The sequence below is a fragment of the Leopardus geoffroyi genome, chromosome X (assembly GCF_018350155.1).
Source record: "Leopardus geoffroyi isolate Oge1 chromosome X, O.geoffroyi_Oge1_pat1.0, whole genome shotgun sequence".
NCBI lineage: Eukaryota > Metazoa > Chordata > Mammalia > Carnivora > Felidae > Leopardus > Leopardus geoffroyi.
Genome location: NC_059343.1, coordinates 55,881,160 through 55,895,059, shown reverse-complemented (window position 1 = coordinate 55,895,059; position 13,900 = coordinate 55,881,160). Strand labels below are relative to the sequence as shown.

At 39.6% G+C, this 13,900-nt stretch overlaps 1 protein-coding gene across 2 annotated transcripts in view; it reads right to left on the bottom strand.

Annotated features, from left to right (window-relative positions):
• Positions 1–3,884, bottom strand: part of YIPF6 (Yip1 domain family member 6) — a 38,557-nt gene extending 34,673 nt beyond the window's left edge. The window contains exon 1 of one of the 2 annotated variants that reach the window (XM_045470721.1): positions 3,525–3,884. In XM_045470721.1, the coding sequence (XP_045326677.1) occupies positions 3,525–3,581 (57 nt within the window). In that variant the 5' untranslated portion in view covers positions 3,582–3,884. Of the gene's footprint in view, positions 1–3,490 lie in introns of both variants that reach the window. The other variant, XM_045470722.1, reaches the window with a different exon arrangement.
• Between the last annotated feature and the right edge of the window lie 10,016 nt (positions 3,885–13,900).

The following is a 13,900-nucleotide window of genomic DNA, read 5'->3' as shown; positions in this document are numbered from 1 at the left end:
TGGCTTGGGCCAACGAGGGGAGCGGGTAGAGGCAAGGCCAAAAACAAACAGTAAAACCAGGGACTGCAGCCTTAAGAAAGCAGCTGGGACCAGACGAATTATACTATTGACCAAAACCCTGGAGCAAAGAGTCAACGAGTAGAGGAGCATCAAGCAGAAACCAACTCAGTCAAACAGGCTTGGCTTCAAGAAGTAGGGAGGGTGGCTAGTGGCATGGTCTCCAACCAGCCCCTTTACCTGGGACCAACATGCTTCCAGACCTCAGGCTAAAGCCATTATTATAACTCTTTTTCCTGTTCCCCAAACAGACAAGCAATAGATAGGCATTACCAAAGACTGTCTTTCCAACTCTATGCAAATGACTCCGAAATAAACATCTCTAGGGGCGCCTGGGTGGCTCAGTCTGTTAAACCAGTCTGTTAAGTCTGACTTCGGTTCAGGTGATGATCTCATTGTTCCTGAGTTCGAGTCCCACGTTGGGCTCTGTGCTGACAGCTCAGAGCCTGGAGCCTGCTACGATTCAGATTCTGTGTCTCCCTCTCTCTCTCTCTCTGCCCCTCTCCGGCTCGCTCTCTCTCTCTCTCTCAAAAATAAATAAACATTAAAAAAATTTAATAATAAATAAATAAATAAACAAACAAACAAACAAACATCTCTAATCCTGACATCTTCTGAGCCCTGAAATTCAGGGTTTAGACAAACTGCCTGCTGGGTATCTATTGCATGGCTTGCCAATATCTCAAACTGAACCTGTCCGAAAGTGAATTAATCAACTTTTAGGGTCTTCATCCTCCTCTTACATATATCTGTTCAGGGTATCACTATCCCACCATTTGTATACAGCCTTGTTTTTCAACATGTGGTACTGGGACTCACAGCAACATCAGCACCTGGAAGCATGTTAGAAACGCAGAATCTCAGGTCTCATCTCAGACCTACCAAATCAAAATCTGCAATCTAAAAAAATTCCCCAGATGGTTGCTATGCACATTAAAGTTTGAAAAACACTGATGTAAGACACATTCTCCCTAGCACTACAAACCCTTAAGGATCCTGCCTCTCTAAACTTCATGACCCCACCACTGCTATAGTCCAGGTAGCAATCACCTGTTCTTAGAACTACTGGTTTCACTGGTCTAGATTCCAGACATTCTTCATGGTAACCCTTCTATTATTTTGTCAAAGTCATGATTTTAAGCCCTTCCCTTCTTAAAACTTTCCACTGGCACCTCATTGCCTATTACACCTCCAAGCTCAGTAGTCAATAAGAATAAATAATACTTATTGCATGATTATTACGTGCCAGGCACACTACCAAGTGTTTTACATGCGTTAACTCATTGAATCCACCTAACAACCCTATGAGCGTATTATTGCTGTATCTTCATTCTACAGATGGGGAAACTGAGGCATGGGGAGATTAAATGACAGAGCTTAAAATCAAATCTAAGCAATTTGACCCCAGCACACAAATTCCTAACCACTGTTCCATACTGCCTCCCTAATTCAGTAGCCTTATTTTTTAAGGCTTACCTCCTAATACTTCCCTGTGCTTTAGCCAAAATGATCTGTTATCCTATAAACACATTAACAATTCCCAACTTCTGTACATTTGCCCATGAGAGGTTGTGCAGTATTAATGGAAATAATCTGGGCTTTAGACGCAGACCCAGCTTCAAATTTCAGGCCTGGCCACTAACTGGTTCTAAGACCCTAGGGAAATCGTCAAACTTCTCTGAGTCTCATCTCCTCATCTGCAAGTAAAACAGTTTAAAAACCAACTAACTGAAATGGTTGCTGTGAAGTTTATAAAGTGTGTGGAGGATGTCTAATACAATCCTGGCATATAGCAGGTTCTCAGTCACTGATAGCTCTTATGGTAACCTGAAATTTCAAATCCTACCCATCCTTTGAGGCCCTCTCAAATATAACTTCTACTATGTAGCTTGCTTTGTCATCCCAACTAGACATGATAGCATCTTCCTTTAAATTTTGTTAATATTTTATATGTAACTCTCTCTGATTTACTATCTTATCTTAGCATCGTACATTTGTCTTACTAGGCTGTAAGTACCAAAAAGGGCAGGCCATCTGTATTTCCTAAAGCAGATAGCATAGTGCACTGCACATTGTGGGACTTAAATAAGCATTACTGAATAGAAGTGGATCAGACATTGAGCAATGAATGACCAGAACCACTAAATTTAATTGTGGAGAACTTCATAAGAGAGGTGGAACAGCAACTACAAAAACAGCTAAACACCTGTAAACTATGTCATACCAGGCACTGTGTGTATATTAGCTCATTAGTACTCTCATTAGTTCTGTGATGAGTTACTATCCTCATTTTCCAAATGAGGAAACTGGTGTTGAGAGTGATTTCCTCAAGGTCACAATTGTTCCATGAGAACTTGGACCTACCCAACTCTCTTTCATTGCTGTATCCCCAGTGCCTAAAGGAGTGCCTGGGACACAGTAGATGTTCAAGAAATATTTGTTGAATGAATGAAGAGATGAACAAATAGTGCTAGTAAGTAGTAGTAAGTAACTTATCAGTAAGTAATAAGTAAGTAGTCAGTAAGTAAGTAAGCAGGACTAGAAGCAATTTCACCTGACTCCCAGTTCAGTCCTCTATGTTAAGTTGCCAATTTAAAACAGAGGAAAGGGATGTACCATTAAACAACTGCTATAGAACTAAACACTGGAAGAGGGATCTTGGGGCAGAATGCTGAATTAATTACAATCCTTAGTTCATGATGCTGATTGTGTTCTGCACTTCACATAAATCATATCATTTCATCTTCCTAAAAGCTCTCTGAGGCACGTATTTATATATCCATTTTACAGATGAAGAAAACATTCTCCATGAAATAATTTGCCCAAACTCTCATAGGAGGCAGAGTGGGGTGATTCCAGTCCAGGTAAGTTTAACTCCAAAACCTCTGTTCTTAAATACCTGTCCAGGCTTTGGGCTTGTACTTGCAATAGAAATCATATCCCCTGTAACAACAGGAGCAAGACAGCACCATGAAGAGAATTACAAGGAGCTGCAACAGTGAGGGCAGGGATGAAACCAAAACTACTGGGGTCACTGAACAAATCAATAATCAAGTTATAACGTTCTATGGGAAGTAATATCATTAATCCAAGAATGCTACTCCAACAAGAACAGGTTCTTGATAACATGAAGGACAGCAGAAACGTCTAAATTCTTAAGATACTTAAGAAATCACCTAAAGCTTGGCATTTAACACAATGTACGGGATGAGGACTTTCCCTCAGAGTATGGGAAAGCAAAGTGAATCGGAGTTTCCCAAGAAGGCGTTGAAGGAACGAGGAAAGCAGGGGGAAAGCGGTGAGCCCAAAGAGCAGGTGCAGTGTTGGGGCTGGTTCTGGCATAGGATACAGGACAGGCCTACCGGGAGAAAGGAGTCGGCCTTCTCAGGCCAGGAGCCCGTCACCCGACTTCCATAAGGGCGCTCTGCCTCACCCTCAGTCCCTTTCGTCGCAGAACCCAAGCTCACCAGGGGCCTGGGCGACGTTGTCCCCGGCTCTCCCGAAGACTCTGCCGCTTTCGCCATCTTGGCCCTCCTTCTCCCGGGTCGCTCCCACAGGCCTTTGCGGAACCTAAGACGTGGAGGCCGCGGCTCATCAGCGCGTCAACGCACTGCTGTCGCGTCACCGTAAAGCGTCTGGCAACTGCAGGCGGCGCCTGTCCTTTGCTCTCCCTGTCCTCCAGCTGTTGGCGAGAGGTCTGAATTGCCGCGCCTCGCCTCGCTTCTTTGAGGCCACTCCCTCTTTAATACTCAACGCCGATCTTCAGATCGCGTCACTGCTGCGTGTGTGTGTGTGTGTGTGTGTGTGTGTGTGTTTGTGTGTGTGTCTGTTTTAATCCACCGCACCCACGCACCCGTTTCTTGCTCTTGTTGCCGGTTTCCGGAGCCAGCACTTCACGGAAAAAGCCTGCGCCTCCCCGGGGCCGCAGAGAAATTTCAAGATTCCGTGCTGCCGAATAAAGCAGTCAAGCCCTCCAGACCAACTGCTCCCTCTGCCCTGGTCCCTGCCTGAATGATTCCTTGCGATCCCCCGTCCTGCCCCGCCCCGCTACCAGCCAGTTACCACTTCTCAACTTTATTATAAACTATACAAGATGGCTTTTCTCCCTTTCCCCCTTGGAGGAGGGGCGAAGCCAGCTTCTCTATATACATTGGCCAAAATGCTAATACCAGTACAACTTCCAAAATTGCTAAGCGATTTGGAGCAAATACTAAAAAAGTTTAAGGTCTTAAAGAGAGTGATTATTGTAAGAATAACTTTAAAAAAAAAAAAGAAAAAGAAAGAAAGAAAAAAAACCCTACATGTGCCAACCTCTTTTTCCCTACTTAATTCCGGGTGTTTCTCAGTGTTTCTCACTCCACTTTACCACGACCCCAGGTTATAATGAGATCAGGTAATACATTTTTGATGCACGCTGTAGACCTAAGTGTTTTGGGGGATGGGAATACCAGGTTTCCGCTTTTAACAAACAGGGTAGGGATGGGTGTGAAATGAAGTGCTTTATATTTTTGGGTAAGCAATGCAGAAAGGCATCAAGTCTTAAATTTAAGGAGAAAGAATGTGGAACGTGGTGGGACGAAATTCCCAAATGAATGGTGGTGGTGATGGTGGTGGTGGTGTGTGTACAGTGCTAGTTGTATGGTTTTGTTTTGTTTAAATACTGTCATAATTCTTCAGATCAAGCATATTTTCAATATTTGCTCAGGTACTGATGGTAATGATATTAAAACTGAGGCTAGTGAATATGAAACATTTTTATTACAAGAGAATACGTACAATTACCCAGCCCCAACTTCGTCACCCATTGTACCCCTCCCACTTCGACCCCAGTCCAGATTTCCGGCCAATTTCTTGTGGCCATTGATAATCTCTTCAATTTCCTGCAAAACCTCCAAAATTAGTTATCTTTCCCTAACCCCACGCTCCAACTTCTGCCATCTAACCTCATCCCTTTGCCTCTTTGCTAGTGGTTTCAAGATGGCCTTGGCACTGGGTTAAGAAGAGGACAGACCATAAAATAATTGTTGAGGTAGTCCGTGTTCAGGTTACCCAGGCATTATTTCAGAATAAAATGCCAGTTTTCCTCATTTAATAGGGTACAGGTTGAGTAGGAGGTAATATGCTGTGAAGAAAAAAGTCAGAGGGAAAAGTTGTAGAGAAAGGGGGTGGAATAGGGACAATCTCTTAAAATGGGAAATATTTTGTGTTTTTAGTTGCAAATATATCTTGCAAAATTGCAAAACTCAGTATTCTTTAATACACTTAGAGTCATTACCCTCCGTTAGATTATGAAAATTTACAGTGCTGCAGGACTCACATGACATGCCCAAAGTTGCTTAGAAACTTTGTAAGTGGTGGAAGTGAGATCAACATTTAGGCCAATAGGTATGGAGAACTTTTTTAGTTGTTCTAAATTACAGGACAATATAATGCACAACTCTAAGAAAACAACTAGAAAATATTGGGGAAACAGTTTCCTAGAAAAATGGTCAAAATTAATTCAGAAAGGAAGTAAGGAATTTCATTAGGACAAAATTTGGGAAATAAAAAACATCAGGGCTCCTGGGTGGCTTAATCAATTGAGCATTCGACTCTTGATTCATGAAATTGAACCCCTCGTTGGGCTACACGCGGTTAGTTCAAAGCCTGCTTGGGATGCTCTCTCTCTCTCTCTCTCTCTCTCTGCCCCTCGCCTGCTCTTTCTCTCTCTCTCTCAAAATAAATAAAATAAACTTAAAACAATCAAATATATAAAAAGCAAGGTACAGAACAGTTTGTATGGTATGCTATCATCTGGGTAAAAATGTAAGGGGAAAGGAATGTATATTCATATGCTTGAATATTCACAGACTATGTCCTAATGGCTACACAAGAACTTGGTAACAGTGGTTGCCTCAGTAGAAAAACTGAAGAACTGGCAATAAGAGGTTGGAGAACTACTTCTTGTTTTAAGAGAGGGCTATTTGTTACATGACCTTTCGTGCAATTTGAAATTTTTGCCATATACATATATTACCTCAAAAAAACAAAAAAACTTGCCAAAGATCTATCCTTCCATCCCACTCCCAACGTGCTAGATGATTTCACAGGCTATTCATTCAAGCCTTCAAGGAGCAGACCATTTCTACATTATATAAATTTTTCCAGAGAGAGGAAAAAGGAAAATTTACCAATTTATTCCAGTGATTCAGTGTAAACTTGGTATCAAAGCTAACAAAGATAGCAGTAAAAACAAAAATTTTGTACCAGTCTCACTTATTAATATAGGTAATATAGGTAAACATCTTAAACTATTAGCAAATCAAACCTGGCAAATAATACAATAATAATATTACATGATCAATTAAAGTTTTTTCTCAAAAATATAAAGCTCATGGAGAAGCAGGAAATGCAGGGGCACCTGGGTGGCTCTGTCAGTTGAGCGACCTGACTTCAGCTCAGGTCATGATCTCCCAGTTTGTGGGAGCGTTGAGCTCTGTGCTGACAGCTCAGAGCCTAGGGTCTGCTTCAGATTCTGTGTCTCCCTCTCTCTCTGCCCCTACCCCACTCATACTCTGTCTCTCTTTGTCTTTCAAAAATGAATAAACGTTTAAAAAAAAAAGAAGCAGGAAATGCAATGATGATAAAGAGAAATCCATCATCTTAATGCTGAAAATTCAACTTCATTCCTGAAAGTAAATACATTAATAATAATATCTACCTAATAACTACATAATAAAGTAGTAGGATACCTAACATTATACTGACATTTGTCTCAGGACACCAGGGTGGCTCAGTTGGTTAAGCGTCCAACTCTTGTTTTCAGCTCAGGTCATGATCTCATGGTCCTGAGATCAAGCCCCAAGTGGGGCTCCTCTGCACTGGGTGTGAAGCCTGCTTAGGATTCTCTCCTTTTTCCCCTCTGCCCCTCACCTCCCCACTCTCTCCAGTGATTGTGCTCTCTCACTCTGTCTCTCACTCTCTCTCTCTCTCTCTCTCTCAACAAGAAAAGAAGAGAAAAGAAAAGAAAAGAAAAGAAAAGATATCTGTCTCAAACCAAAAGTCAATATCTTGCTATACCTGGCATTCCCATTTAAACCAAGAACAGTAGAAAAATGCTTATTATCACCACCATCATTTGACACTGTTCTGGAAGTACTAGACAGTGCAATTAGACTCTTCCTTCTCTGGGGCCAGGGGTAGCCTGCTCATTCTCTCTGAGTCCATTGTTTCCCCTGAATACTCTCAGCCATAAAACCCACCTTAACCCTTTCTAACACACAAGCAACCTTTCAGCCCTATAAACTCCAGGCATGTTTTCTACTTTTAGTATTTTTTTTCTTGTCACTTGCCTCTCCCAAAGTATAGTACTTCTCTTCATAAACACTCCACCCTTCCCAGTGTAAACATAGTTTTTCCTCTCTCCTGTTGTGAAGAATTACTAATAAACCCCTCTCTAATCTCTCTGTTTGCCTCCACCTCTTTCCCAGTTGCTGCCCTGGCCCAGCTCTTCCTTACCCCATTGTCTGTTCTTTTCCCACTTTCCTGAAGCTTTTTTTAACTTTTATTTCCACACCTAACTCCAAACTAAGTTATCTAACTCCTCTAACCTATACCTCATTCCTGTGCTTTCTCAGCACTTCTGACTCAGGATTGCCTTGCTCCTGGGCTAGGAGGAGGTCAGATTATAAAGCAGTTACAGATTCAGTCAGTATTAAGGTTACCTGGGTGCCCTTTCAGACTACACATACCTATTCCCTGTTTAACAAACAAGGTAGGAAATTCATATGAGATGAAGTAGAGTGCTCTGTATTTTTGGTTAAGCACTCCACAAAATTCCAGAGTACCTCTTAAGGTAAAACGATGTAAAGGGCATAAATAACTCACAGAATAAGAATTGCCATGATATATATTTTTTTTTCAGTTATAATCATAATCCAGCAACATTTATAATTGTGTATACCAACATGAATTATTCTCTTTCAAACCATGGATCCTTTGACATTTGATTGTTTTAATAATAAAACTACATTCACACACTTAGCATGTGTCCTAATTGTAATTTTATAAAAAAAGAAATAATTTTACAATTTATTTTTATTTTTTTCTTTTCTTTTTTTTAAAATGTTTATTTTTTGAAGAAAGCAAGAGCGGGGGAGGGACAGAGAGAGAGGGAGACAGAGGATCTGAAGCAGGGTCTGTACTGACAGTAGAGAGGAATTCAGGGCTCAAACTCACAAACCATGAGATCTTGACCTGAGCTGAAGTCAGAGATTAACCAGCTGAGCCACCCAGGTGCCCCTATGAATTATTTTGTAATACCTGTACATTTGTACTATTCAATTAGGTTAATACTTTCCCCAAAATTTTGCTATGAAAATGTTCAAATATATTTTTAAAAGTTGAAAGAATAGTACAGTGACCACCCATATACACACCACCTAGATTTCTACAATTCACATTTTGCTATTTCTGCCTTATTACATCTCTGTCCATCTGTCCATCCAACAAACCTCTTCATGCATCATTTACTTCATTCTTTATACATTTCAAAGTAAAGACATTAGTATACTTCATGCCTAAACATTTCAGCAGGTATTGTTTAGAAAAGAAAAGATAGATCTTTGTGTATTGACATATAAAGACGTTCATGATATATTAAATGAAAAAAAGTAGCCACTACTTGTGTTAAATATAAATATTAATGAAGGCAAGATTCAATTGCCTCAACAATATCCATTTTTCCCTTATTCCTTCTTTTTTTAAAAAAAATTTAACGTTTATTTATTTTTCAGAGAGAAAGAGACAGAGGGAGAGCGCGAGTAGGGGAGGGGAAGAGAGAGTGGGAGACACAGAATCCAAAGCAGGCTCCAGGCTCCGAGCAGTCAGCACAGAGCCCGGCACAGGGCTCAAACCCATGAACCGTGAGATCATGACCTGAGCTGAAGTCAGATGCCCAACCTACTGAGCCACCAAGGAGCCCCCCCCCCCTTATTCCTTCTTGATAGACTCCACTTATGTTCAGTTTGGCAATGTGTCCAGACCCAAGTATTGAAGCATGATCATTTCAAGTCAATCATGGCAATCATGTTCTCCAATTTTCCGACTTCCTGTGTAGACAGGGATGGCCATATCCAGTTTGGGCTGAGAAAAAAACAAAAGTCATTTAGGGAGGCTTCTGGAAAAACATTTGCTTTATTAGATAGAAAAGACAGATTAAGCTTGCATGGCTTGCCACCCCCCCAACCCCCGCCAATTTTCTTTCCTTGAATGCAGATATGATGTCTGGAGGTGCAGCAATCATCTTGCAATGAAGAAAACACAAAGACAAAGACCAAAGCTCATGTGTTAAAGATGGTCTTTTCATTTTTTGTGTAATTTTTTAAAAAGAATCATCATATATATTATTGTAATATATGAATAATATTATCATAAAATATGAATAAGTATATCTCTATTAAAATGGAGACATACTATCAACACTAAATTCAAAGTAGATTTTGGAGGCTTAAATGAGAAAGTGTATGAGAAAGTAGCAGTGTGGGAAAAAAAGGTTAAATATTTCTTATCGGAAGAGTGGTCTCTCTTTCTCTGCATTTCCTTCAGAAAGCAGAGTCTGAGACAAGGACTTTTATATATATGTTGATGTTGGAAGTGATCCCCAACATTAGTAGGGAGCTGGGAAGAGTGAAGCAGAAATGGAAGGAAAGTCTAATGACTTAGGTATGTTTTCAAGCTGCAAAACTTGGGGGAGATCCTACTGGGGAGCCATGTAGAATGGGCTTCAGAATTGTCTGCTGGAGAGATAGAAGAGGCAAACATGTCTCTAGCGCTCCCAAATCCCATTGTCAAGGGTCACTATGTAGAGTGTTAACTCTTTTGCATCTCCAAACTTGTGCACATTCAGAATGACAGAAGAGATTCCCCCAGGCCTATGACAGATCATGAGATACAGCACAGCATAGACAAGTGCTTCCAGGTTCAACCTGGCAGAATGGATGGCTAAGAGGATGTGAGGCAGGCAGGGCAAGAGAGGGGTTGATGCCTAGTCTAAACACAAGATAATAGACATCTGAAAAGCAGTGGTGGCAGTAGGAGTGCCAAGGAAACAATTTTGCTTTCATTTTTTCTTTATCTTTTATATTTACATTTATAAAAAGAGAGGCAATTTAGTGAATTGAATAAGAATACAAACTGTGGAACCAGGACACTTTAGGTATGAAGCTAAACTCCACCATGTACTTTTTACTTGACTTTTGACAAGTTACTAAATGTCTCTGTGCCTCAATCTCATCATCTGTAAAATAGAAATAATAACAATAACTACCTTATAGAATTGTAAGGACTATGAGTCAAAAATTAGCTGTCAACACTTACAATAGAAATGTTTGTTGTAAAGAATCAAAATACATAAGTATATAAAACACAAAGTGTCCCGTATCTGTTAGAATGCTTTTGTTTTCAAATGAAAGAAAATCGAACCACACTGCCAGTGAGGGATTGGAGAGAACAAGGGCCATGGATGGGATATTGAGATGGGAAGTTTTGGGCTTAGGCCATTGTAAGGTGACATGAAACTACTCTGTCAGCAAATGTCAGGTCAAGGAGTTGGGGGAAACTGAGAAGTGGAATGTAAAGCAGATAAATTAAGTGATGAGTGTTAGTATCTCATTAGCCAAGGAGAGGTGTTTCTTCCATTACCTCCTTTGGTTATTCCTTCTTTCTCTTTTTCTTGTCCTTCACTGTCTTCTTAGCAGCAATGTGCTCCTCTTTTGTTGCTAGGAAGAAAGAGGACATGGGGCTACTGTGGGAGAATTTCTAGGCTCAGTGGACAAAAAGAACTAAAAATGTAGAATGTCTAGTCAGTGTTTTTTCTGAGTAAGTTCATGTGAAAAGTGTAATTCTCTCTTTTATTAAGATTTTATTTTCAAGTAATTTCTACGCCCAATGTGGGACTTGAACTCACAACCCTAAGATCAAGAACCACATGCTCCAGCCAGGCACCCCATGAAAACTGTATTTTTCAAAAACGAACAAAACCTTTGCAACTAGACTTTCCTTAAAATTACACACAGAGCAAAGAGAAGTGTGTCTGCTGGACTAAATATTTCTTTTTCCACCCTTCCCCAACATCTCTTTTTCAAAAAGAAAGATTGCAAAGAAGGAAAGGAGGAGGAAGCATAGGAAAGGAAAGAACGCTCTGAGGAGTATGGAGCAGCATCACTTCCGTTCTTTACATAAACTGCCACATGAGAAACACCACTTGGAATAATTTTAAAGTAGGCTTCCTCTATAAGAAGGTTGGGAAAGGAAAATGGTGGGAGTGGGCATGACAAAGTGGGGCAGAGGTCACTGATTTTCCTAGATCTTACAGTCCAGAAGGATGCATACGTGATCCACTAATATTTGAGCTACTTGTATGAGAACTTAAAATATAGTAAATTCTTCAGTTCAGCTTTCCAAATTATTTCCTACCTCTGTTTATGTGTGAATTCTTAGAAAAACCCGCTGCTTTAATGTATATGAGACGAGCAAGAAACAAGCTCAGGGAAAAACAAAACCACCTCACACTTGCTACTCTTTGCTTTGTTGGGACTTAGAATTCATTAATCTACGAATATTTCACTGTCTCACATCCCACTGATGTTCTCTCTTCCCTACTTATTCAGTTTAAACTCCATTGATGATCGCTACACTCACTCCTTTGGAAACTCTAAACTCCCTTGCCCCTGTTTTGCTTCATCATACTTATGTGGCAAAAGTCTAGCCCTATCTACTTGGTGTCTGCCACAGTTGGCTAAGTGGGCTTGGAGTAAAGAATGCAACTATGCTGACTGTTCTCACTTAAAATGACCACAAAGCTTTTATAGACTGGTTAATGCTGCTGGGTGATCACACACATTTTGTAAGTCCCTTCACTCACCCCACTGCCTAGAAGAAGATTATATTATACGTTCTGTCTCCTCAACATTTTCTCTCTAGTCCTGAATTTCACATGACAACTTTGCAATAAAAAGAGAACATGTACAGACTTTCACCACCACATCTACCCACTTATAAACATCTGTAACCACATTCTATGCCCTTGCTCCTGATAAATGTCATTACTATATAAGGCTAACCCCTTCACTTGTGTACTAGATCCAATCCCCTATCTTCCCACTCAAAGATAACATGTAAACATTAAAAGGAAAAGTCCACATAAATGAAATGAGTTTATTAAAATAGTCTAGCAGGTTAAAAAAGCAACTAGCCTCTGCTTGGGCTCTACTATTTTAGAAATCAATTTCAGATACATTATTGCATCTGATCCTCATAAAAATTCTGTGAAGTAAGTTGTATTATTCTTCCCATTTATGAGAAGAAGACTAAAACAAGAGACTAAACAAGTGATTTGTTCCAAACTACTCTGAAATTTTGTTAGTGATGAAAGTGGGATTAAAATTAAGGTCAAGAGTAATAATGAAGAAGTTTTTTTTTTTTAATTTATATAAGGGTATTATGTACTTTCCATGCAAACAAGTTTAAAAATATCAGAGATGGCTGGAAAACAGTATGGAGGTTTTTCAAAAAACTAAAAATAGAACTACCCTAGGACCCAGCAATTGCACTACTAGGCATTTATCCATGGGATACAGGTGTGCTGTTTCGAAGAGACACATGCACCCCCATGTTTATAGCAGCACTATCAACAATAGCCAAAGTATGGAAAGAGCCCAAATGCCCATCGATGGATGAATGGATAAAGAAGATATGGTATATATATATACAATGGAGTATTACTCAGCAATCAAAAAGAATGAAATCTTGCCATTTGCAACTATGTGGATGGAACTGGAGGGTATTATGCTAAATGAAATTAGTCGGTCAGAGAAAGACAAAAATCATATGACTTCACTCATATGAGGACTTTAAGAGACAAAACAAATGAACATAAGGGAAGGGCAATATAAAAACAGGGAGGGGGACAAAACAGAAGAGACTCATAAATATGGAGAACAACCTGAGGGTTACAGGAGGGGTTGTGGGAGGGGGGAATGGGCTAAATGGGTAAGGGGCACTAAGGAATCTACTCCTGAAATCATTGTTTCACTATATGCTAACTAATTTGGATGTAAACTTAAAAAAATAAAAAATAAAACAAGTTTAAAAAAAGTATCAGAGATGGATAGATTCTTAGGAAAATATGAATCAAAACTGCCCCAGAAGGATTCAGAAAACCTTATCAGAACAATAGCTATGTAATGACATATTTTATTTTATTTAAAAAATATTTTACTTGAGTATAGTTGACACACAGTGTTACATTTGTTTCAGGTATACAATATAGTGATTCAACAAATCTATACACTAGGCTATACTCACAACAAGTGCAGCTACTGTCACTGTACAATGCTGTTGCAATGTCATTGATTATATATCTTATGGTGTGCCTTTTATTCCCGTGACTTATTCATTCCATAACAGGAAACCTATATCTGCCACTCTCCTTCACCTATTTTGTACACCTCCCCCTCCCCCTTCCCTCTGGCAACCACCAATACTCTGTATTTGTAGGTCTGATTCTACTTTCTTGACTCCTTTGTCATAGATTGAAAATATAAGCCTGATTTTATTTCTGGACTCTCTATTCTGTTTATTGATATATGTATCTATTTTTGTACCAGTACCATACTGTTTTGATTACTATAGCTTTTCTGTGTATCTTGAATCTAGGATTATGATGCCTTCTTTATTCTTCTTTTTCAAGATTGCTTTGTGATTCCACACAAATATTAGGATTATTTGTTGTACTTCTGTGAAAGCTGTTGTTGGTATTTTGATAGGAATTACATTAAATCTGTAGATTGTTTTAACAATATTA